At 35.3% G+C, this 26,424-nt stretch overlaps 1 protein-coding gene across 5 annotated transcripts in view; it reads left to right on the top strand.

The window, feature by feature from the left end:
- NTRK2 (neurotrophic receptor tyrosine kinase 2) overlaps window positions 1-26,424 on the top strand; it is a 405,329-nt gene that overhangs the window by 74,745 nt on the left and 304,160 nt on the right. For all 5 annotated transcript variants that reach the window (XM_031945457.1, XM_031945456.1, XM_031945458.1 and 2 more), the window contains exons 6-8: window positions 12,482-12,618; window positions 13,166-13,301; window positions 16,967-17,272. In XM_031945457.1, coding sequence (XP_031801317.1) covers window positions 12,482-12,618; window positions 13,166-13,301; window positions 16,967-17,272 — 579 coding nt within the window. The remainder of the gene's footprint in view (window positions 1-12,481; window positions 12,619-13,165; window positions 13,302-16,966; window positions 17,273-26,424) is intronic.

Raw genomic sequence — 26,424 nt, 5'->3', positions numbered from 1 at the left:
TGCCACTTAACAAGCACTTAATAAATACTTGTTTTTCCTTCCCTTTCTCCCTCCCTACTTCCTCCCTCCCTATTTCCTTCCTTCCCTCCCTCCCTCCTTTCCTTCCCTCTCTCTCTCCTTTCCTTCCTTCCCTTCTTCCTTCCTTCCCTCCTTCCCTCTTTCCTTCCCTCCTTCTCTTCCTTCCCTCCTTTCCTCCTTCCTTCCCTCCTTCTCTTCCTTCCCTCCTTCCTTCCTTCCTTCCCTCCTTCATTCCTTCCCTCCTTCTCTTCCTTCCTTCCTTCCTTCTTTCCTTCCTTCCTTCCTTCCCTCCTTCCCTCCTTCCTTCCCTCCTTTCCTTCCTTCCTTCCTTCCTTCCTTCCTTCCTTCCTTCCTTCCTTCCTTCCTTCCTTCTTTCCTTCCATGTAGAAGAAGGCTTCATTGGGCAGCATAATGTACAAGATGATATAATTTGAAGTGAAGTTTACAAATATACTTTAGAATGTCATTAATCTTACACATGGAATAACTATTCTGGCATCAAAACATTTTATACTCAGCTGAATTATACCCTATATTATAATAGCTCCACAGTGACTTTAAGGATGTAATTCAGTGGATGGGTGAAGCTTCAACAGTTATTTTTTAAACAGCAAACAGCCTCTTGAGAAAAGTCAGCTATAAATTCATTTCAGCCTCCCTACTATTTATAATACATTCCTTAAAGTTTATAGTGTTTAGGATTTGAGCCTCCACAGACCTTATGTACACATGCAGACATTAATGACAGCAGAACTTGATTCACAGGTGCATAAACAAGAGATAGGTTCCCTTGGGTTACATGCATTTTTCAAACTTAGTTTTAAAGTCTAACTTCTACCATAAACTGTGCTTGACAATACAACTTGATAACTTGATTTTCTGCCTTCTTTTTTCCCTCTTCTTCCTTTCTCTCCCTATCCCTATCTCTCTGTCCCTGTCTCTCTGTCTCTCTCTCTCTCTCTCTCTCTCTCTCTCTCTCATTTCTTTTCCCCATCCTCTTTCTCCCTACTTTTTACCCATCTCTATTCCATCCGTCCTCTCTCTTGTTCTTTCTGTTTTTCTTTTCTTTTCCCTTTTTCTCATCTCTTTTCTCAATCTGATTTTCATCATTATAAAGAACTCTCAGTGTGGAAACTCACCTCATTGATGTGGATCATCAGCATCATAGGCTTAGAACTGGAAGAGACCAATTTACCTTTTAGCTTATGTGTAACTTATGATCTTAGAGATTTGTCTGGGGTCACTGAATGTTTTAAATAATTTATGTAATTTGTTCAGGGTCACACAGCTAATAGGTATCAGGTATGGGACTTGAGCTCATTATCCTGATGATTGCCCTGCCTCTATCCCCTATGCCAGTGGGTTTTATATTTTTAGTCTCAGAACCCCTTTATACTCTTTAAAATTATGAAGGATCCCTACCAAAGTTTTTGTTTATATGGGTTCTATTATCAATATTTACTCTATTAGGAATTAAAACATTAGTAATATTGTGAAAATAGTTTGGATCTTGTGTGTTCTTTGAAAGTGTCATGGGAACCTCAAAAATACTTAGACCATACTTTGTAAAGCACTGCCCTATATCACATTGTTTCTTTCTTTCTGTTTAGCACATTCATGAAAAAGATATCTTTGTTTCGTCTGGTACCAAGGAAATGTAGCTATGGCACTTCCATTCTGTTTGTAGTTATAATAGACTAATAAGAAATATTATTTTGATGACTTCTTTGCATGGAAATCTCATTGGTATAAATAATATTGTTTTCTTAGACTCTTGGGGGGGGGGAATCACTTATGGTTGATACTCAAAGATCATGGTTATAACAGGCAAAAAAAAAGTTGTTTTTTTTTTCTCCCAGAGGCTTTTACATATCATTCCAAAGATGAAACAGAAGCCACAGTTTACACACTAAAAAAGCAAGCAATTCAGGAGTATAGACATTGTTGCTGTATTTTGTTTTTGATGATCATACACCAAATAAAGTACTTTTTTTTTCAGCAAACTCATTTTTAAATTTTCCAGTTCAGAAGGTACTTGACTATTTTTTCTGTCATGAAACTGGCCACAAAAGCTAAGAAAGCTCTCTATAAAACTAACAAATAGAATCAGAAAGACAATTTGCTATTTTATTTCACTTAGTCCAGGAAACACTTAGTCAATCCTTTCTGTAGCCAAGTATTCAGCTGCCAATTCTAAATAGATCAAGTACATTCTGGATTAAGTCCTGGCAGTGGGAAGAACCAGAGTGATAGAGTTCTTTCCTGCAGGTAAATACACAGGAGGAGATACCAAGGTGGCAGAAGATTGATGAAGGAGGTTATGGATTTTTAAAGCTGGGTTTCAGTGAGAATGAAGCAAAAGATCCAAATGGTTATTTGTTTAAGTTCTTTACATCAGCTCCAACATTAGGAAGTCAGGAGATGATACATACTTTAGAAAGCATTGTATAAATTATTTAAGGAATTAAAAAGCAAAGGCATTATCCAACTTTTCTCGATAATATTCACCAGATGGAATGAAGAGCCAGCATAAAGAAAACAATGCCCATTGCTGTTCCAACAAGATGACAAATAAATGCAACTTGAATTTGGCATTAAATAGAGCATTAAGCCTGTGATTTTATTGTTGTAGGCCCTACAGTATAGGGAATTCCCTGATGAGTAAACCCCTTCTTCTAAGTCAAGGTGGCATTTTTTTTTTGAGATATGTGGTCAGAGAGTTGCCTAGAGTACTCAGTGATATAATGTTTGCCCAAGGTAACATGGCCAGTATAGGTCAGAGGATCAGGTCTCCTGGTTTCAAGGCCAGGTCTCTATCCACCATGCCATGCTGCTTCACTTGACATTAAATACTAGGAGAAGAATTAATGTACTATATCAGTAACTAAAATTGTATGGACTATTGTGATCTCAGCTTTCCTGTTAATTAAAAGAAACTACAAATAATAAAAAATTAGAAATTTTTCTCAAGAAATTGAAAGGATAAGAGGTGGGGTTAGGCATAACAACAGAGTTGATATGTAAACCAAAATTTTTAAAAATTATCCAAAATAATTTATAATAATTAAATTATTTTATAATGTAGTATTATAATAAAATACTTTATAATTTGCCTTTCTAAAATGTTTAAATATAGTTCTATAATCTGACTTGACAATTCACTTGACAACAAAATATTAAAGTCACATTCTGAAAAACTGAGAGGAATAGATGTCTGGTCTCCCTAATCTTGGGAGACCTATTCTTGAGTCTAGTTGATTATCTTCCCCAAATCTGCACCCTATCCTGTTCCAATCCATTCTGGGAACTGTTTCCTTCTTAGATTGATGTAGAGGACCAGAATAAATAGAAGTGCCCTTCTGTTTTAAAAAAGATATAATTTACATGAATTTTTTTGTTTTCTCATTGACTAAATTTCACTCCTTCCTTCCTCTCCCAGAGGACCAGTCTTTATACCAAATAATTTTTAAAAGAAATAATAAAAGAGGAAGAAAAGGAAAATAATCAACAAAACCAATTATTACTTGAAAAAAATCTAACAGGATATGCAATATTCCACATCTATGGACCTCCTGTATCCCTACATCTCTCATATATTGAGAACTTTTCCCTTCTACTTTTTTTTAGTAGAAAAATTAGTAGTGGGTGTAGTAGTAGTGGGTAACCAATAACCCACAGAGTATAGTAGAATGGAGAAAAAAGCATGAAACATGTGAGCATGTACATAATCAACATAAAATGAGACAGTATACCACAACAGAGAGAGTTGGCCTTGAGCTCAGTATCACCCAAATTCAAGTTATGCCTCTGACAAAGAGTAGCTGTTTAATCCTGGCCAAGTCACTTAAACTCTGGTGTTCTAGCCTGTTATCTGTACTAAGCACTTTCCAAATGTGATCTCATTTGATCCATTTAATTCTGGGACATTAAACAACAACAGGTTTTTCTGGATGCTGAGTATAAATTTTGGGTATTTTTTTTTTCACCTTAGTCTTACAGATATCCATGTCCTGAATAGTTTTATACTAGCAGAGCCATCCCATTTTTTGTGCCCACTGTCAGCTTTCCCATTCCCAGGCTCTAGTCCTTACTATGGGCAAGGAAAGCTTTTTTCCCCCTCAGTTCTTCAGGTCCTGTTAAGTGTTATTCTAACTATACTCCCTGGTATGATTCATGTTTAAGAGAAAGTACAACTGGTATTTTGTTTCTTAACAGCACCCTGCAAGAATGTTATGGTAAAAGAGGAAAGGAGATATCTAGTTAAGTAGCCCAATTTTAGTGCAAAAACACACCAGGTTAAAAATGTGTTCTGTTCTTCAATTCTGTTACTTCAGTTATCTGGCTGTCTGATTATGGATCCAGGAAAGAGAAAGAAATAGTGAGTGAACCTGTTATTTCACTAGAACAGGGAACTCTGTAGTGGAGAAATTCCCCCATCAATGTAGGTTGACATCATTTCTGAAACTTTGTCTTAGATGCTTGCTTAGAGGATAGATGCCAGATTCTTGGGTGTAGCTCTAGTTAGATGAATGTTTAATTGGGAAATGTGCAACAAAATAAATAAAAATACAACACAACACAATAATTATCATTTGTGGTCTCCTAAGTCAATATGTTGCCTACATGAGATCTGTTTCTATTTTAATTTGACATCACTAGTTAGAGCAGCAATACTTTATTATTATTTTAGCCTATCTTTCCCTGCCCATTTATTGAATATAACTTTTATTCCATTATGGTCTGAAAAAGAAACATTTCCAATTTCTGCCTTTTTGCAGCAACACTTTAAATGACTTATTCAGGATCACCTAGATAGCATATTATCAGAAACCTAATTTATGTGGTAGTCTTCTTGACTTTGATAAATCTCTGTCTGTCTATACCATACTGCCTCTCAAAGGCATGATCTGAATTCCTACTCTAAAGAATCCTTTCTTCTTTATATTTTTTCTTCTCTGCAATTAAGTGCTAGTTCAAAATTTCAAAGATTTACTTGAATTACCATGAAACCAATTCGTATAAAGGTAATCAGGAATGATAGTTGTCAGTTAATAAGGTGGAGGGGACTTTCATGGTCTTGGAGTTCAACTACATTGTTTTCCAGAGGTGGGGACTGATGCCAAGATTGAGTGGCTTGCCCAGGGTTACAAAGCTAATATGTATCAGAAGCAAAATTCTTACTCAAGTGGTCTAGATCTTGAAGCTGGATCTTTATCTATGGCAGTAGGAAAATTGGAATATTAGATAACTACTTCATCTTTCTTCATTTTAGAGATGAAGATTATTATAACAACTTGATAGTAGGATAATAAGTAATGATACGTTACCATTTTTGGATATGGATTTTTGTGTATGCATATTATATTTTGTTGCAGATGAAGTGGACAGTGAAGTATAATGGGAAGGGCACTGGGTTTAGTTCTGACTTTTACATAGGAGCTACATAAAGTTGGGCAATTCTTTGACCCTTGGTCATTTGTAAAAATGAGAGTGATAATACCATGTCCTACTTAGCTCAGAGATTTGTTGTGAGGAAATACTTTGTAGATTATTGAGTGCTACATAAATGTAAATTTTTGTTACAATTGTTTGATAACAGTGAGTTCCAGGATGGCCGGGATTCTTTCAGTCTCTCTTTACATTTCCAGCATTTAATACAGTATCTCACACATAGTATATTTTCAGTAAATATTTGTTGAACTGAAGGCGATCTTAAAAGTAGCATAATCTGTCAGAAAAATCCAGGGCATAAGAAAGAAAACACCAAAGTATCTATCTGTGAGGTTAGTCCACTCATCTCTAGAAGTCCACAGTAAAATTTCGTGGAGTACAGTGGATGAGATCTATGATGCTTATTGTTGGGATCATATTACAGTAAGAGCAGAAAGCTTGGGAAGAATTGCTTGTTCTTCTATTGAGTACTTGTGCCAGTTTCAAATCCTATTAGGCAAGGAAGTGGTGCCTGGCAAATTATTCATTCTGCCTTTTCTTATTAATGCCTCTCAATTCATTTTTATTGAACTAATTAAACTTAGAGTGATATTTCAAGTACAGATTTTTTTTTCATTACTGAATCTTAAGCCAAAACATTAATGTTGAAGATTTAGCGTGAGTCATATGCTTACTCATTTGTGGAAGACTTTTCATTTAAAAAAATCTAGGCTTTGCCAACTTTGCATCAAGTTTCCTTTGGAAACTGTAAGGGCAGGATGGTACAATTTTGCTATGATTAAAAATAAAACAAACAAGCCCAAAGATTACCCTGGCCCCTTCCCATTTCCTCTCTCCCTGCCCCTCCTCCCACCAAAGGAAGCTACAGAAAAAGAAAACAAATTCCTAGATTGTGGGCATGCCATACCATTGCTATGGCAAGCTTGAGACTTGGCCTGGAAAGAAAAAACAAATCTTGCCTAGGGCTTTTAAAAGGATAAGCTCAAGATTGAAGGCAAAACTAATGTTTATGCTTTAGTGTTCCTTAATAAGGATGTTGTATTTATGACTCTTTTCTCACTTTTCCCTAAACTTTGTGATATTGTTTTCAGGGGGATAGATCTCATCCTGCTGACTACAAGTGAATTGTTCACTTTGTAAACAATAACTTGGTATGGACATTTCTTCTTCTTGCTTTAGAATCCATATGCTAACAGATAGATCCATCCCTGCCAGAATATGTTCTGTTATGGCACAGAATCCAATATAGCATTGGCCTATATAGTACACCTGAAAATGTATCTTAGTCTAGTACATTGTCCTGTATTCTTCCTAGAGGAGGAAAAAAATGAGGGAATACAGCAAAATTCTCCATATTTATTGGGAAAAATTGTACCGTAGGCATAGCATTGCTAGTTTAGAACTGTCACCAATTAGTCATAATATATAGCACAGAGTATTTTAGAAGGATATTTAAGTTATGCATAGTGAAAGTGAGCAAGTTAAAACATCTTACAGATAAGGAAATATCCTCGAAAGCTGCTGTAAGAAGGATGATGTTAAAGAATTTTGTGATTAAAAAAATAATGGGATGATCACATAAATAAGAGTGAGGGATAACTGCTGGACAGAAACAAGTATTTGTTAAAGTACCTACTAAGTGCTAGGTAATATGCTAAGCACTTTAAAAATATTACCTCATTTCATCCTCACAAAAACCCTGGGAGCTAGGTGTTATTACTTTCTCCAGTTGAGGAAACTGAAGCAGACAAGTGGAACAAGGTTGCACACTGTCAGATTTGAATTTCAGTTTTCCTGACTTTGGGCCCTGAACTCTATCTGCCCATTGTCACCAAAGTTGCCTGGACACCTCCCAGCTACACTCTCATAATCTAATGTGAAGATAATTCAAGGAAAGCTCTCCTAGAACTCTGAATGGATGATTGCTTGTGGTCAGATTATGGGAGGGCACAGAGGATGAATCAATATGCATGCATGAAATATGTATGCTTAGAGGGAATGCCCAGAGGTAATCCTTTGGAATATTGAAGTATGATGGCTTGACCCCCCAACATCCTCTCAAATATTCTCAGTGAGCTACTTCACAGAAGGCTTTCAGTGTGTAATAATGTAAAATAGAAAAATCTGATAAAACCAAATGAGTATTAATGACAATAAATTAATTTTCCTGGGTCTGTATTATTTATTTTTTATTCTCTGAATCATGTCTTCCTTAACTGTCATATGATAGTATTTTGTGCAATCTGGCAGCCTGGTGAATAATCCACTTCAAAATTGTTTTTATTCTGTGCTCAAGTTGCAGTTTATTTGGCTAGTGCGACTTTGTATACTATTGTTTTTTACTTAATTTTCATTTAAATAACATATAACTTTTTGTAATTTTGAATAACAGAAACTCAATCTGTTCGTAGAATTATTTGTTCATGCTAGTTTACTTTAGTGAGTAGTGTTATTAAAAAAAAGCAAGGTTTGAAATGTAAAAAGTAATGTTTATTTCATTTTCTGCAATTGTAGAAAATTGCTTGCTTTCTTTTTCAAATGAACTTTCTTACTTGAGGTACAAATATCCTAAAAATAACTGTCCTTTTGGGTACTGATGCAACTTTATTCATGATCTAAATATATGGATCAACGAAGTATGAATAGGAAAAAATATTCTTTAAGTTTTTACTGTATTCCAAGTTCATGCTAAAGTTCTTTTTTTATAGAATTTTATTTTTCCAAATACATGCAGAGATAGTTTTCAACATTCACCTTTGCAAAACCTTGTGTTCCAAATGTTTTTTTCTCTCTTCTCTCCCCTTACCTCTTCCCCAAGAAAGCAAAAGCAATTCAATACAAGTTAAATGTGCAATTCTTCTAAAATATTTCCATCATGCTAAATTCTTGAGATATAAACAGAAAAGTGAGAGATAGTCTTTACTCTCGAGGAGCTCACATTCTGATTAGGAGAATTCGTACAGTATGAAGTTTTGATTGTAGGGCAGACAAAAGTAGAAAGGATATAGTTGCAGGACAGGTCATAAGACTCAGGGATATTTAGATTTTAAAGCAGATGATCATGTAGCCTGGCATATGGAAAGACCTGCTGGTTCTTCTCACTGAAGTCTTATGGCTGGCAATTCTCTTCTCATTTAAACAGTATGAATGACCTTTTCTGCCTTGATACTGTTAGGAATAGAGAGTGCACCCAAGGATGGCAGTAGGGCAGAAACTTTGGGATCCCTCCCATAGGGATAGGAATGGAGGGACCTGATTTCAGCCAAGAGGAACAAAAGGGAAGGAAGCATTGGCAAGAAGGTTGGAGAATAAGGTTCCCTGCATATCTGCTCTTCCTAGGTGCTGGAAGGAAAATGTTTAATAGGCCTATTCCTTGTAATATCTGTCCTCATCCTCTTTGAGCTTTCTTTCTGTAATATTTGACATTTCTCATCGTCTGAAAGAATCTCTATCCTGACATTTTTGTGATACTGCATTCTCCAGGTTTTCTTCCTTCTTATCTGACAACTCTGCAGTTTCTTTTTTGAATTACTGTCTGTTGCATCTCCCAATGCTCCTCTAAAATTTTCCATGGACCTTGTTTTTCCTCATTCTCCTCCTCTTCCTCTTCCTTTTTCCTCCTCCTCCTCCTCCTCCTCCTCTTCCTTCTTCTTCTTGTTCTTCTTTTCTTCTTCTCCTTCTTTTTCTTCTTCTTCTCCTCCTTATCCTCCTCCTCCTCCTTTTCCTCCTGCTCCTCCTCCTTTTCATTCTTCTCCTCTTCCTCCTCCTCCTCCTCCTTCCTCCTCCTCCTTCTTCTTCTTGTCCTCCTCCTCCTCCTCTTCCTCCTTCTCCTCCTCCTCCTTCTCCTTCTTTTCCTCCTCCCACTTCTTCTTCTCCTCCTCCTCCTCCTCCTCCTTCTTCTCTTCCTCCTTCTTCTGCTTCTCCTCCTTCTCCTTAATTGTAAGCCCTTTGCAGACAGGCTATTTTGTTTTAGTATTGTGGTCCCAGTGACTTATGAATAACAAATATTTAATAAATGTTTGTTGGATTGGATTAGTCATATGTCATATCAAATCTTTCTCTTTTAGTAGAAAGTGGTGTGGAAATACAAATGAAAAAAATTAGTATATGGTTAATATTTCTGAAAAATATCTTAGAACTAAAAGCTTATTCAGTATTAGTAATCTCCAGTCATTCAAGATTTGAAACTCTAGATGTGGAAGGGTTACTTTTCTTTTTTAATATCAATATAGCACTTTTGAACAATGGATGCCAAATTAACATGGTTATATACAATCTGTAAGTACTGTAAATAGTATTCCCAAATGGCAACAGAGGACTTTTTTCGTGCATAGGCTACAGATTCTTTCACTAGGATTAGAAAGAGAATGTCAGAGATGTCAAGATAGTATCTCATTTCTTGTTGAAGGGAAGCTCTTTGGAAAGCCTCAGTGCAGTGAGTGTATAGAGTGTCATGTCCAAGGGGACATACCTCATCTTGGAGCCAGTCTTGGTGTGATTCTAGGGTATTATTTCCGGTCCCTCAATAGGAAGTATGTTTAACTCTGTACCCGGTTTATCATTGCTCAGCTTTCTTCATAAAGGCACTCACATCTGAGATGACCCTGGGCTTGGAATCACTAGCAATGATTGTCACCATGACAATAGCTGATGGGTTAGCTATGGCATAAAGTTGGTAGACTGAGCTACCATTGTTACTGGGTTAGCAGAATTCCACTTAGTCTTTCTGTGGTGGTTATGGTGCTCTTCTTGGTGCCTATCACAAACTCAATTTTTAATCTCTACTTTTTGACTTATTGCAACTGGTCCCTTTCGATCTTATGTGCTTTAGCACAGGAATAATTGGTGTCAAGTTCATCAATTGAACAATATTAAGTAAGCTTCTCATAGACATTGGGCTATCAAATTTTTTTTTTTGGATAATGTAATTCACATACATCTATTTATTTATCTTCAGCTATTACAATTTCCATAACTTTTCCTGGAGATGATTTGAGCATCTACCATGAGGTTCTGGGGTGATTTTAACCTAATCAGGAGACAAATTCCTGACTTATAGAGGAGGCAACCAGCTCCTTTCCATGTCTCTTTTCCAGTTCTGAAAATTCCTTTAGCTCATTAGACTAGTTTTTCAGTGTCTGGATCATCATGTTCCAAATGCCTGATGTTTCCTTCATCTTCTTCCTCATAACTATCTTCATGTCACTTAAATGGAAAAAAAGCATCATCTCCATAGGTTTTGGACACTAAACCACAGTTTCCCTCTGCTTTGACTCCAATGTCATTGTTCAACTCAGGATCTGCATCCCCATTGTAAACTGCCAGTAACAACAGAACATTCTTCCAGGAATCTCTCTCCAGATGCCCATACTCCCAGATGCTTGTGCTGGGACATTTTTTTGCCTATTTCAAAGGAATGTGTTCTTTCTACAAGAAGTCCAGCAACATCTTCACTTCCTTCTTTTCTGACCTTTTGTCTCTGACCAGGAGCCAATCAAAAAAAAAAGTGAATTCTTTCCTCATCCCAGCCCCACCTTCCCCAAAGTCACTTGTTAAAGAGAATAATAAATAAATATTTTACTCTAAAGCTGGAAGTGATGTAGGAATCATCTAGTCAATTGTTCTTATTTTTCAAATGAAGAAATTGAACTCCAATATGTTCATGATAAAGAATCTAAGGATTTTAATAGTCTTGAAAAAGTATAGGAAAAAAAGAAAAGAGACTTGTAATTTAACCAATATTTTTATTTTTTGGTTCAAAGCATAGCATTTTAAAAAAAATTATTTTTATTATTATATCTTTTTATTTACAAAACATATGCATGGGTAATTTTTTCAACATTGACCCTTGCAAAATCCTCTGTTCCACATTTTCCCCTCCCTTCTCCCCACCCCCTCCCCTAGATGGCAGGTAGTCCAATACATGTTAACTATGTTAAATTATATGTTAAATCCAATATATGTTATACACAATATTTTTTAAATAAAGGAATATTGTGTTTAGGACACTGGGTTAGACATTATGAAAAACACAATTTTAGGCACAGATAAGCAAAATTTATTACTTTGTAATGATTGTTACAAGCTCTTTGTAAAGTTTTATTTCTAAAAGGTATATTCAAAAACTATGATAGGTGTCAATTAGGGAATGGCTGACTGCATTATGGCATATTAATGTAATGTAATATCACTATACTGTAAGAAATCATAAAAAGAACAGATTCTGAAAAACAAGGGGGGACTTTTATAGACTGATGCAGAGTGAAATGAGCAGAACCCAGAGAGAAATTTAAATGACTACAACATTGTAAAGCAAAACAATGTTGGGATCCCTACAACAACCAATTGTGAATCCACAAGACTTATGATTAATCATGCTTCCTATCTCCTAGAAGAGAAGTGATAGAAGTACTGATTAGATGTAGAATAAGACATATTTTCAGATATGGCCAACATGTGGTGGTGTTTTGTGTAAATTGACTTACTTGTTACAAGGAAGACTTTTTTTTTTTTTTTTGAGGGGAATGGTTTTTAGAAGAACGGTGGGGGATGGGTAAATAGGGATAATGATTCTTTAAAAAGTGAAGGAAGAAGTAAAAAAGGATCAATTTAAAAAATGAAACTCAGAAAGGAACACATATAAGCAGGGCAGTATTGGCACAAACTATTTTGCTAAATTTGAAATGTATAAAAGAAATTGTAATAGAAACTCATGCCTTTAGTTGTAGTATTCTTTTTTTTCTGTACTTTGTCTTGGCAAATGTTAGTATTTGTTGATGTTGGTCAAATTCATAATAACAAAAAGGGAAAAATTTTAAATTATGGCAGAGCCTTTTTGTCCATATTAAATGTGTAACACTTGGATTTGGATTCTTTTTATATTTCAATATAAGTATCAGTGACTGATCTCCAAAGATTAGATAATTCAATGTAGTGTTTATTATATTGTTTCTCTTTTTCCATAGAATTTTACTATTTAAGTATGTGAATTTTTTTCCTTCTTGTTCTATAGTTGTGCCATCAGCAAATTTGATCTCACCCAATCTCACAGTTGAGGAAGGGAAGTCCATCACATTGTTTTGTAACACATCAGGACATCCAGCTCCTGATGTATCCTGGGAAGTCGGTAATCTGGTTTCCAAACATATGGTAAGGTTTATGTTCAGCTGTGAAATAAGTCAGACACATGATATTTCTACTTGAGATAGTATTAAACCTGGTGATCATCATTTAATATTTTCCAGAATACAAATAGAAATGGAAAGTGAGTTTTGACTTACATTTATTTTCCATCTGTTTTTAATCAAGAGAGACCAGTGCAGATTGTGTGATACAAGCAATTTGCATTTTAGTTTATGTACACCCCATAGATGGCAAAGTCTATATATCCACAGTGAGGTCATGGTGACAACATAAGCCAGGTGAGTCAAACTCCTTGTAGTCTTTTTCCTTGGAAAAAGGTAAGTAGTAAATAAAGGAACATTTTAGCTATACCACCTGAGAATGTGACATCTGGAAAGGTGAAAGTAACTCTTTTATGCTTTTCTTTATGATTCTGAGCTAGGTGCAGGCAGGGAAGCATTTATGACTTTCTTTTTTCTTGCTTTTGCAAGTTGAGGAAACACAAAATCATTTCACTCTGGGACTTTTACTAACAATTGATTTTTGTCATTGTTGTTCTGTCATTTATTTGTAGAATGAAACAAACAAAGCATCATCGGCCTCTTTAAAGATAACTAACATTTCATCTGATGACAGTGGAAAACAAATCTCGTGTGTGGCAGAAAACATTGTAGGAGAAGCGCAAGATACTGTCAACCTCACGGTGCATTGTACGTAAATAGACGTGCATAAATTTTCAGTAACAGATGATCTTGGCCAAAACTTCCTTTACAATTTTGGCTTTCAGGTTGTTAATCAGCAAAACCTACAAAACATGAGGAGTGTACATAGCTAAGGTTATTGGCTTCCTTTACTTCCAATTACTTCTACTTTCTTGGTTTCTGTTACTTCATAGAACCTTCTTTAAAGTATATTTTGATTCCTTTTCCCCCTTCTTTTAGACTCTTTTACACTTTTGGACTTGTCCTATTGGTTTTTTTTTCCCTTTTCTTTTTAATATATTTTTTGAGTCTGGGATTTTTGTCATATCATTAATATAATCTATGGTTTGAATCCAGATGATCAGATTGCTATAAAAAATATTGAGGTTTTCATTCTATCAAAGGAAGGGTTAATATCTGGGAATATTTTAGGCAATTGTGTGTGTGTGTGTGTGTGTGTGTATTTATGATACAGTAAACACCCATTAATTTGGAATTGGATTGGTTAAGGTATATGTATAGGTCTGGGATGTGCTTAGAGCCAGCTGTATTTGGCTTATGAAAGACTATCATTACATTTTCACTGTGAGCATTTACATTTTGGAAATTTACAAATGTTGCAAATCAAGTGTTCATTTGTTGTTTTGTTGATTGTTTAGGCTTGAGAAAGTTGTAAGAAAATGTTAATAATGCAGATCAACTTAAAAATGTGTCCTGTATACATTTTTTCAGAAAGCTGGTTGTTAAATACTTACCAGCATACCCCTGTCTTGCCCAATAGGAGATTTTTTTTCAAAAGTAATGAAACTTTATTAAAGCATTATCTATTTCATGAATGAAGATACCATTGTCTTAACAGATAAAATAAGGTAAGACATTTTAAAAATAACATTTTTAGTAGTCCTACATAATATGTCATAAATATGAAAGTCCCAAGTTATGTTACCCTGTTTGAACATTTTACTTAGGATGATTACATCTGTTTTGTTCAAATTATTTCAAATTTTGAGTCAGTAGGGGTAGTAATGGTATTTTTATCTACATTTGAATATAGACTATTCATGTACATACAGATTAGTTGTGCATATATACATATGTGTATGTATATTGTCATATTGTATAGATGCTATAAATTGCATTACCATGCTGGATAAAAAATACTAAGTTTTGGTTCTCAGATAACCATCATGTTCAGACACCATGTTCAGCCAGTAAGGAACTCATTGTTTTTCTTTATGAAAGCATTTACCTACATTAGTTGAAATGAATTGAATCTGAATCCAATCTTATCCATGACCCTGTGAAGAGAATTCTTCATCTTTAGTTCTGCTGATCGGATTTCCTAGAAACTGAGCTAAATGTTCAGCCCTCTCTGGGCATGATAGAACTGGTTTGACCTGGAATAAGAGCAAATTTGTGGAAGGTAAAACACTGATCTCAGATCTTCTATGTGAAAGATAGTTATGATAGCCAGTTTGAGGCACTGAATTTTTACAGGTGAATTCTGTATGATAGAATAGATATAGTTCTAAAGTATTGAGGTGAAGTGATTTTTTCAAACAGTAATATTCCTAAAGCTTTTTAAATAAAAATATTTTAAGGAAAGATATGACAATTCCTTCTGTTACCTGAAGGACTACTTTGAAAAAATGAATAATTGTTGTTTAATTGATCTACTTTATAAGGGCACATTCTTGCCAATGAATTTTCTTAAAATAAGATGTACAATTTATGAGTTTAAAACTTTGGTGTACATGGTTAGTTCTGTTAAATGGACTTTTTGCCGGGCTAGAGAAAGTAATTGGCTTCGTTCTTCAATTTTTTTGTGCTGTTAATATTCTGTATAATAATTGCCTGGACTAAAATATGTAGGTAATACTGAAGGATGAGTTCTTCAGTGAGAAATCCATGTTTCAGCAAAAATTCTGTTAGTATCCTTGTGCCTATTATTGTCAAGGATTATGGCAGAAGTTTTTTAGCCTTTTTTTGTTAAATTGAGATCTTTTGGCAGTCTGGTAAAGCTTATGGACCCCTTCTCAGAATAATTTTTTAAAAATGAGTGGCTTAGGATTTAGGAAGAGTAAAAAGAACAAGAAAACTAATTACAGATAACACCTCAATCATTTCAGCATCTCCATGTTAGAAAGATGTATACCATATATAGTTAATCTGTATAGCAAACTTAGGACTTCTTATTATGACTTAAGAAAAATTTAATGTGGGTAGGTATATCTATATGTGTGCACATATTTGCACATGTGTGCAGGAGGACATATTCATAGTCCTATGCACAGATATTTGTGTGTATGTATGTACAGATATAGGTACAGAAGTCAGAATGATGGGTAGCAAGATCACTGGACAGGAAAGCAGATGGTCTGAATGCCAATCCTTGGGTTTGCCATTGGTTGGATGACTTTTAGGTGACTCACTTAAAGTTTTATGGCCTTACTCTTAAATCAGGACAAGAAATTTGAATTTATGGGAGTTATCTGAGAATGTTTGGATTTTTTTTTTTTTGCCATTCCCAACAATACTTTTTTTTTTTTTGGATTTTTTTTAAAAGCACAAATAAGACTAGTTCATTCTCAGACTTGAAATAACCTGTAACCATTTTGCCAATATCTAGAGATGAATATAGACATGTAGAAAAATAAGGTTATTGTCATTTTACTTTTGAGATACCAACACAAATCCACAATTTATACAAATGACATGCTGGCTTTAAATGATCAACCATTTTTGCTAGTATGAAATATTAACTTATTATGCCTAATAATCAAATTAAGCATTAGCAGCAACTCTTTCACCCTGTAATTATTTATATATATAGTCCTATCTTCTCAAAACTTCATAAGAGCTAGAACTATGTTTCATTTATTATGTTATCTCCCACAGTGCTCAGCAAACATCTGTTAAGTTAGTGAATGAATGTCATTGTCCTTTCTAGTGTTCAGTTCAATTAAATAAAAGTTTTTTAGCACCTACTTTGTACTGGGCATTTGGCTAGGATCTCAGCATACAAAAACAGAAAAAAAACAGTCCACTTTAAAAGCTGCTATGTGTATTGCATAATGCCATGCTGTTTCCTGTTACTATACTTATAGAGTTGTGTGTAGAGGGGTGTGTGTGTGTGTGTGTGTGTGTGTGTGTGTGTGTATTGGGGTATATGTATAACAGTCTCCTTAGACTTTATACAGAATTTCCAGTGCTTTCCTTCCTACTTCTGTTCATGGCAAAACTTCCAAGAAATAATTTCTTTCAGTATTTTGGTGCTCACTGTCTTGACTAAATCCAGGTAACACCAAGAAAACTATAAGTCATAAATAAAAAGAAACGTCAACTAAACTTCTCCCAGGTTTTAAATTCCCTTTGCAATCTATCCAGGCTTAGTACTCTATGAATCCAGTGTGAGGGTGGGGGTGGGAGAAGATTGAGGGAGCCAATGTGAGGGTTTGCAAGTAGAGTAAAAAAAAATCTTTCCATGACTTCTTTGAGGAAACCTAACCCAAATTTGATGGTGATGCAATAAAAATCTAGTGGTTTCCAAAGTTGCTGGTAAACGGCATACTCTAATGTAATAATTAATGAGAAAATTCCCCCAGCATGAGCACAAAAGGGGGAGGATATTTCCAAGGCTTTTGGTGCTATTAACTCTCTCTCTTTTAATTTAGTTGCACCAACTATCACATTTCTCGAATCTCCAACCTCAGACCACCACTGGTGCATTCCATTCACTGTGAAAGGAAACCCCAAACCGACGCTGCAGTGGTTCTATCAAGGGGCCATTCTGAATGAGTCTAAGTACATCTGTACTAAAATACATGTTACCAATCACACCGAATACCATGGCTGCCTTCAGCTGGATAATCCTACTCACATGAACAATGGTGTCTACACCTTAATGGCCAAGAATGAGTATGGCAAAGATGAGAAGTGGGTCCAGGCTCACTTCATGGGCCGTCCTGGAATTGATGACGGTGAGTTACAGGGCACCTTTGTGACTGTATACAGATTCAGATCCCTAATAGTCACTGCATTCTGTTGTTGTAAAGATAAAAGGGTAGTTGGATTGGATTAGTAATTTGTGAGTTTTTGCAGCTCCAGGGGAAATTTAATAAAATACATCAATCAGATCAACCTTCTCTGGCAAATTAAAAAATAGGTAGGGTGCATTATCTAGCTTCTTATTTACTCTGGGGAAGCAATTCATTCCTTAAAATGGTTGAGCAGATCTCAGGCTTCAACTGTTTCATTATCAAATAAATCTGGCTTGGCTACCCTAATTGAGAGGAATTTGCTGTATCAGTATCAGGTATAGGTTATAAAATTGAGTAGATTTTGAAAAAGTATTATCTATGATATCTGGCAAACTTTCAGGGTATAACCTGGATCCAGCAGTGGGGTTTCTATTAGAAATAATTCATTGTCTTTGTTCCATTCTGCTTCATGTGGTATCATAGAATGAGGTGCTAAGTCTACAAAGTGAAGCCTTGAGGCATTTGTAAAAATGGAAAAGCATAAGGATGTGGGAAGAGAAGCTTGAGCAAGTAGACTATTTAAGAGCCAACTGGAAGTATCCTTTTAGGCAAAATAAGGCAGAAGCTAATGGGAAAGAAACGTAGATGATAAGAGGCAGCAACTAATGGGACAGTAGTTCCACATAATGTGATATATACAGGTATGGTTTGATATAAGTAAATGTAAATATGAAAATATGAATTTATAAAACAGATAAATCAGAGGGTTATCATTATTATTACAAAATACTTTTTTTGTAATTTGGAGACAGATCTTGGAGGGTCTTGAGTGTCAGTACAGTATAGTTCAATAAATATTTATGAAATTTCTGTTGATTGTGCAGAGCATTGTGCTCCAAGAAGAGATAGATACAATTCAGAGGACATAATTTCTGTCTTCACGAAATGTATGAGCAGAACTTATTCTATATTTAGTGACTTCCCATTGAAGCTTTATGAGAGGGAGTGGTGGTGACATGAACAGAACTGTACTTTAGGGTATTCAATCTGGCAGTAATGTATAAGATGGATTGGAGCTCAGAGGATCAAAAATGACAAGGAGTTATTAATATATCATTCATATGTGAAATAATGAGATGCTGACCTAGGGTGAGATGGTGAGACTCTGGAGGAAGAGAGAGATGCAAAACATTCTTCTGAGTTGGAATCAATGGGACTTAGTGATATAATGGATAAATTGGGAAGTGGAAAGAGGGAGTAGTCAGAGGTATTTCTGAGGTTTTGAGCCTGAGTGCTTTCAGGATGTTAATGCTATTAAATGCTTGTAGAAATGTCACTCTAATGAATCATGTTTTTGAGGGAAAATAAATTTTGTTTTGTACATGTTGGATTTGAGATGTCATTGAGATAGAAATATCTACCTGGAAACTGGAATTATGGATCTGGAGCTCAGGAGAGAAGTCAGAGCTGGAGTCCTCCTGGATATTATAGTTGAAAGTAAAGGAGTGGATATGATGTCAGGGCAAAGAGTATAGCCTAAGAATAAGCTAAGAAAAAAAGCTTCTTAAAATTTAAATGGTAGGAAGAGATAGAAAACTAGAAATGGAGAATGGAAATAGAACAGTCACAGAGGCAGAAAGAAAAACAGAAAAATCCTGTCATGAAATGAACATAGCAAAGAACTATGCTAAGCACCAGCAATTCAAATGAAAAAGCAGAAACTGCCTTCCAAGAGTTCCCATTTTAAGTAAGGGAAATGACATCTATAGGAAGTTTTATTTAGAAAGGTACCATAATAATGCATCATCTCTTCCATCATTTCTAACCATATCTCTTTGTCATATTGTACTGTTTGATGGTGTCAGAAACTTTGGTGACAAGAACTGGTCTTCACTGACTCTGTAGCAACTAGAGAAGCATTTTCTATCTCTTATTTTTACAATGGACACCAGAGGAGAAGAGATTTTCATGAACCAGGAATGTTCAGTCTGTCAGATAGTGTAGAGGGATCAAGGAAGATGAAAATAGGATGTATCCTATTGGATTTAGTGAGTTTTGAGAAACTTGTTTCAGTAGAGTGGAGGATAGAAATCTGGTTGCAAGGGGTTGTAAGAGGAAAGTATCAATTTTTCTAACTAGAGGAGTAGTAAGGCAAAAGAAAGAGGAGAGTAGTTTGATTGGATTGTAGAACTTGAGGAAAGTGTCGAGAGAAGGGTTTATTCCTTACTCCCATTCCTAACCCCATTTAAGGAGACAGCAAATTTTTGAAAATAGAAGAAATAATCAGTGGAGAGGGAAAACAAAGGAATATAGAGAGAAGAGATAAATGATGGAATATGCAATGGAAGATTTAAAGGTCTGGGATGAGACTGATTCTTCTCCTCCTTCCCCTCCTTCTCCTCATTCTCTTCCTATTCTCTCCCTCATCAAATTCCCCCTCCTCCTCCTAACTTGAATTTGTAAGATTTGCAAAGCTCTTCACATATATTATCTCATTTGATAATATTAACACAAGTGAAGAGGAATGCCTTAATAGAGTCATTTTAAATGTCTTGATTTACAGCAGTTCTCTTTACACATAACTTTATTCATCAATTCACTTATTTATTTTTACATAACTTCTCAGGAATACATTTATTGCACAAAGCAAGGTACATCTGTATTTATTTCCCAGATACTGCCGGCAGTTGTCTTTTCCATTAAATCTTCCTCTTAAGTAAGTTTGGCTATATAACTGCTTTTACAATAGTAAATCTCCTGCTGACTATTTTTTCTTCTGTGTTTGGGAGAACACATTTATAACTAAATCCCAGGTTTTTTATTTATAGCCACTTCTTGTTTGAAGATTTGGGGAGTGAAACTTCAGTAAAAGTTAGGGTATTAGGGTTAAAAAAAAAATCCGAAAACACCAGTGCATTTTTTGTAAGATTCTTTTAAGTGAGAGCCAGTAATTAAGATAAAGGCACTACAATTCTCTTCAGAATATAATTTAACTGTTAGTACAAGACCAATGTACAATGAAATAGGAATTTCATAAAGCTGCTTTATAGCATTATTAGTCCATCTAAACCTCAATCAACTAATGATAAAAATTGCTTTTTCTTCTAGAAAATGACTTAGTTTCTCAAATTTCTCTTTAGAAAACAATTTCGATCCCAAATATAACCTCTTCCTTTTTTTTTTTCTTTTTTGCCCTTTTGTTGTTATTATTGTTACTTTGGGGTCCACAGATAATGATGAGGTGGATAAAGAGTATAAGGAGGAGGATAATAATAGCTAGCATTTGTTTAGTTAAAGTTGCTATAGCCCCAACTCTCAGCTATAGTTAATACTATGGTACTATTAGGTAGTGGTATGTTCAAATTCATAGCATGTGACACATGAATTAAAAGCAAATATTTTTAATAAAAAAGTGTGAAGGTCATTTAAATTGGATCGTTTTAAACACTATAAAGATTCATTACCAAATGACTGTCACTTCCAATTGTATCCCTAGAATGCTAGTTGCCTTTCAGTTAACCCTTTTGTCTCCTTGCCATAGTGAGGGCAGGAACATATCTATTCACTTACAGGTGTCGGATTAGTTTCATAATTTCCATTTTAGCACAGATGCAGAAGAGAAAGTTCTAGGTTCTAGCACTGCATTCTTGGCACAGCATCCAAAAGACCACCAGAATCCTAGGCTTATTTATCTCTGTCCTTTTTTCATCCTCTTCCCCTTTCCTATTTCTCATGTTCACTCTTTTTAGATGCTATGTTGTGGTTCTCACCTGTCTTCCAGGTCTATCCCACCTCTCTCTATTAGACAGTCCAAGACTTTTGCTTTCCTGAGCATTGTCCAGTGAGCAGCAGCTCCACCATTGTTGGAACTGTGGGCAAAATAACGTTATGAGGAAAAGCATTGCTTGAAGGCAGTAGAAATTATCATCCCTACTATATAAAGTCTTTGAAATAAAAAAAAAAATCTCTGGAACTTTGTAGGACCTCACCCATCTGTGAGCTCAGTATAATAAATAAAACAAAATAGAAAATAAGCCCAAGGTTATTATTTGCTTAAATACATTAACTACTACTAGGTTACAGCCACAACCTAGAGGTGAATTAGCATTTGAACTCAGTCCCCTTCCAAAGGCCTCTTATGATATAAATTGCTTGTGTGCAGAGGCCATTGACTGATTGATAAAATCTACCTACAAGTTTATATAAGGTTCATATATAAAAGTGATATTATCTTCAAAAATTATTTCTCTTTTGTCCATTCATTCATTCATTTTTATCCCATTTCCTTCTTCCCTCCCTCCCTTCCTTCCTTCCTTCCTTCCTTCCTTCCTTCCTTCCTTCCTTCCTTCCTTTCTCTTATGCAATAATTTCCTGATGTTTTAAAATTAAAACCAAATGCTTCTCCTTACATTTAATTCAGTAGTTCTTGTAAAGTGAAGTTTCATTCTAAATCCCACATAGTGAATAAGGACACATTTCACCCAAGCCCACACCCAGGCTTATGTTTCTTTCTATACATAGCTGGTAGCATTAAACACCAGCTCTCTTATTCTCTGGGATGGGGTATCTACATTCAAGTGGAAACTTCAAAGCTCCTTCCTTATGTTCACCTCTGCTCACGTATCAGAAATAGGAAAAGGAAACAACAACAGCAATAACAACCCCCTCCCCCAATTAACAAACAAACAAAAAAACTAAAACAAACTTGGTATCAAATGAAAGTAGGTTTCTTGTATTAGTCAACAACAAATGTTTATTATCCACAAGAAGAGCTGGAGACACAAAAGAAAGGCAGTGCTTCTGCCCTCATGGAGCTTATAACTGATTCCATATTCAATCATATTCAATTTATTATCAATTGATTCTATATCAAGGCAAATATAATTCTGTATTGTCTTTTATAAGCCTATAGTAGGTCATCAGAAAAGATAGTTGCTCTGTCTCTTATTTGTAAAGAGAGAATTCTAGCTAAAACTGTTGACCTATAGGGTGCCATTCCCAAGGCTAGTAAAAACAAGCACTTGGCATTTGGGTAGGTCTTTTTTAGAGCAAGAGTTTTTATCCCTTTTTGGTGAAATGTACCTCTTTGACTGTTTGGTGAAGGCTGGACTTCTCAGAATAATATTTTTAAATACATAAAACAAAATACATAGGATTACCAAGGAAACCAATTCCACTGAAAATATAAAAATCAAATTCATGGTCTGCAGGTTAAAAACTCCCATTTTGGAGCTTTTTAATGCAAAATCCTAAGTGTTTTAGGCCATGTCATATGTCTTAACCACAGTCCTAATTCTAAAGGACTTAATTCTGCCATTTGAAGCTCTACTGAAAGAACTTAAGATTCTGTGGCATTAGCAGGACCCCAGAGATCAAGTCACTTTCTTCCTTGTCTGGTCTCTGTTGTAAGTCTCGGCTATTAACCAGTAATGGGGAGGAAAAGCTTCTTAGCTCCTGAATTGAACATAGCAGATTCTAAGTTTAGATACTGAACTCTGCTCTTGTGGGCTTTCTGTCTGCACAATTTTCTATCTCAAATGAAAGATGCAAAGAATTGTTGGTTCTCTCTTAGCATTCTGGGATTTTGAAAGACAAGGTAAAATCTCTCACTTGAGTGGTCTGCAGTCCATATTTATCACCCATCCTGAAGTTTGTGCCATAATAAAGAATGAAGATTTTAAAAAAAAACTTGTAGGGAGTGACCAAATAGAAATGGTTAGAAAGCTGAAGAAATAGACTTAGAGTTACTCATTAGCTGTAATTCTAATAATAAATTCGGACACCAGAGTATGTATAGCAAGGAGCCTTGTTGAAGAAGTTTCAAGTTTTTATAAGATGTGTGATAGAAAGAGCACTGGCTATCTGGTTTTGCATTCTAGTACTACCACTTCCTACTTACAAGGCTTTGCACAAGTCATTTTAATCATCATATGTCACAATTTTCTCATCTATAAAATGGTGATCATGATTCCTACCTTACCAACTTCACAAAGATCTCACAAGATCATTGAAAGAAAAACACTTTGCAAACTTAATGTGCTATATAAATGAGAGCTGCTATTATTCAGTTTTCTCAGCAGTGAGTGGGAAGTTGATGTTTTAGACTTGGAACTGTAATATAAATCAAATGCTTATATTAAGAAAAATTAAATTTCTTCCATTCCCTTCAAATGTTTGCCTGGTCAAGAAATTTTTACCCAATATTTTCCATACTTAATCAGTGTCTTGACCAGGTCATATCTGCTACAAATAAAATTTGTAGCTTGAATAAGTATAGCATTAGTGCTGAGGTCAAATTCTGGTGTTTTCTATTTTATTTTGTTTTGTTTCTTTGCTTTTAGGCTGGCCTGTTTCCCCCTACATCCCCACTTCTGGGATCTGTAATGTCCTTGATTGATATCATGATACTGAGTTATGAGCAAATCAACTATTGTGTTGAGAACAAGGTTACTTAAAATAAACTTGGTTCCAGTTTTAATAGTGACTGAAGTGGGGCATTGGAATAGATTTTCTCCTCTTTGAGAACATCAAAGCATTTCAGCTGTTGATAAGTGAGGAGGGGTTATAGTGGCTTGTTAAACAGTGGAAGTAGATATCCTTGATTCTCTAAAGGTAACATCATTAGTAATTTTGATCAATTTAAATCCGATTCTCAGAAACAAAAGGCAAACACAGGAAAGATGATGTATACACACACACACACACACACACACACACATATATATATATATACATATATACATACATACATACACACACATGCACTTTCTCAGGGCAGAGTTGATAACTACAAAAACTAATTAAATTTTGAAGAAGTTTGAGTCCTCTAGATATTATTATTGACAAGCATTCCTTGTTTCCAATTTCTCTTTTTGTTTTAATTTTTATTGATTACTTTTGCTTTTATATCACTTATAGTTCCCAATATGCCTCTCTTTCCCTCTTAGAGGTCTTTCATTCCTTATAACAAAGAATTTTTAATACTTTTTATTTTTCCAAATACATGCAAAAATAATTTTGCATATTCACCTTTGCAAAACCTTGTGTTCCGGATTTTTCTGCTTACCTTCCCCCTCTCCCCTCCCCTACACACCAAGCAATCCAATGTAGGTTAAATATATGCAATTCTTCTAAACATATTTCCAGATTTGTTATACTGCTCAAGAAAAATCAAATGAAAAGGGGAAAAAACTATCAGAAAGAAAAAAAACAAACAAAAAGATCCACATTCAGTCTCCAGAGTTCTCTCTGGATATGGATGGCTCTTTCTATCCCAAGTCTATTGGAATTGCCTTGCATCACCTCAATAAAAAGAATTTTTAAAAGAGGAAAAAAAATCCTTTCATTAAACTAACCAATATATTAACTATGTCTGACATTGCATGTAGTATTCCATACCCATTTTCTTTTAAATTAAAATTTTTCAATTAACAAGTATTTATTTTCTTTCCTACCTACTTCTGCACCACTCCCACCCCCCTCAACTCAATCCCTAATAGCAAATATGCATAGTAAAGTAAAATGAATCCCATATTGGCCAGGTCCAAGAACATATACCTTGTTTTGCACATTGAATTCATTGCCTCTCTGTTAGGAGGCGGGTGGCTCTCTTCATCATCTTGTTCCTCAGTTTACCTCTTGTTGAGTTATGTATAGACTTGACATCAATCTCAGTCTAAGATTATTCCCTGAGCAGTCTCTCATATTGTGAAGGTTTCTTGAAACAAAAGAAAGCTTTTATTTTTGAGATCTTATTTTGCCATTAATCAGGAGTAAAAGTTTCTTTTTTTCTTTTTCTTCTTTGTCTTATGCTATTAAAAAGTTAAAAAAAAAAAAACACCATAGAAAGTAAACATGTCTGTTGGAGAATTTCTCAGCTCCATTCCAAGAGCTGCTGAGTCTACTAAATTTAGAGGTCAAATGAAATAAGTAGCTAAACTGAAATGGAAGGAAGTTTATTAGTCACTAAAAGAAAATGCTTGCTGATAATGGTCCCCTCTTATCCCTTCTTACAAAGATTCACCTTTTCAGACTCTTATTGTACATAGCCAACCAGCAGCATCCTGTGGCAGGTAAGTGAAACTTAAGTAACCAATGGTTGTTAGGTTCCCATATTTAGAAAGATTATTACTGGAATCAACAGCACCTCCCAGATCCGATGATCACAAGGATATTGGAGGAAACCCCCACCCACACATTTTCAAGTTGCAGGTATGGATTTTTTTGAGATGGGTGCCTTGTCATCATGTCAGGCTCATAATAAACATTCTAAATCATATACAACTTTTCTAGCATGGCCCTATCTCCCCCACAATAGCCATTTGGATGCTTTGCCTGGCACCGCTTCCCTGGTCATTTCCTTGGTTTTGTCTCACTAAGAGGATGAGGATGCGTAAGTCTGCCCTAATGCCACTGATTAGGAAGAGAAAGAAGGAGCATCTCCATAGGGGAGGAAGGAGCTAGAATGGATCCTCTGGAGGTTCTACTCCTTCTGCCTAAGCAGCTAACCCAGGGACATAGTCTGGGCTACACAGAATTATTGGAGTTTATCTTGTATGCCTGGTTCTGGTGGCCAGCTCCTTTCTTACCCCAAAAAAGAATAGCCAGAGTTAAAAGAACACAGTTTTTGACTTGTAATTATTTTGCATGCACAAACTTTGAGAATGTGACTATTAATTTTTTGTTTTAATGAGAAAATAACAGAATAGCAATATATTGCAGACCAAGTTTATTGACTTCACAAACCTGTTTCTGCTGATTATTTTTCTCTTTGACTTGATTCATTTTCAAAACTTGTTATAAGCCAATCAAAAGAACATCATTGCCCAAGAGCTGTTCCTTGAGTTTTAAATATATCTGAGAATGTTAAGGGCAGGGAGAGGTGAAATTGGAACAGAAAGTTGAAAGGGAGAGGGTGAAATAAAGAGTAGGAGTAGAAGAGATGGAAAGACAGAGAAAGGGATAAAGAGAGAAAAGAGGAAGAGGGGAGAGAAGGAGAAGAAGAAAAAGAAGAAGAAGAAAGAGAGAGAGAGAGAGAGAGAGAGAATATAAGTAAGAATTAATGTAGATGCATAGGATAAAGGTGCTTTAGACAGGTGGAAGTAAGAATATGTGTTGAATTTCTTCAGCTGAATTCTTCACTTTCTGGATTC

The sequence above is a fragment of the Sarcophilus harrisii genome, chromosome 1, assembly GCF_902635505.1.
Source record: "Sarcophilus harrisii chromosome 1, mSarHar1.11, whole genome shotgun sequence".
In the NCBI taxonomy this organism is placed as follows: domain Eukaryota; kingdom Metazoa; phylum Chordata; class Mammalia; order Dasyuromorphia; family Dasyuridae; genus Sarcophilus; species Sarcophilus harrisii.
This window is presented reverse-complemented; position numbering and strand designations above follow the sequence as displayed.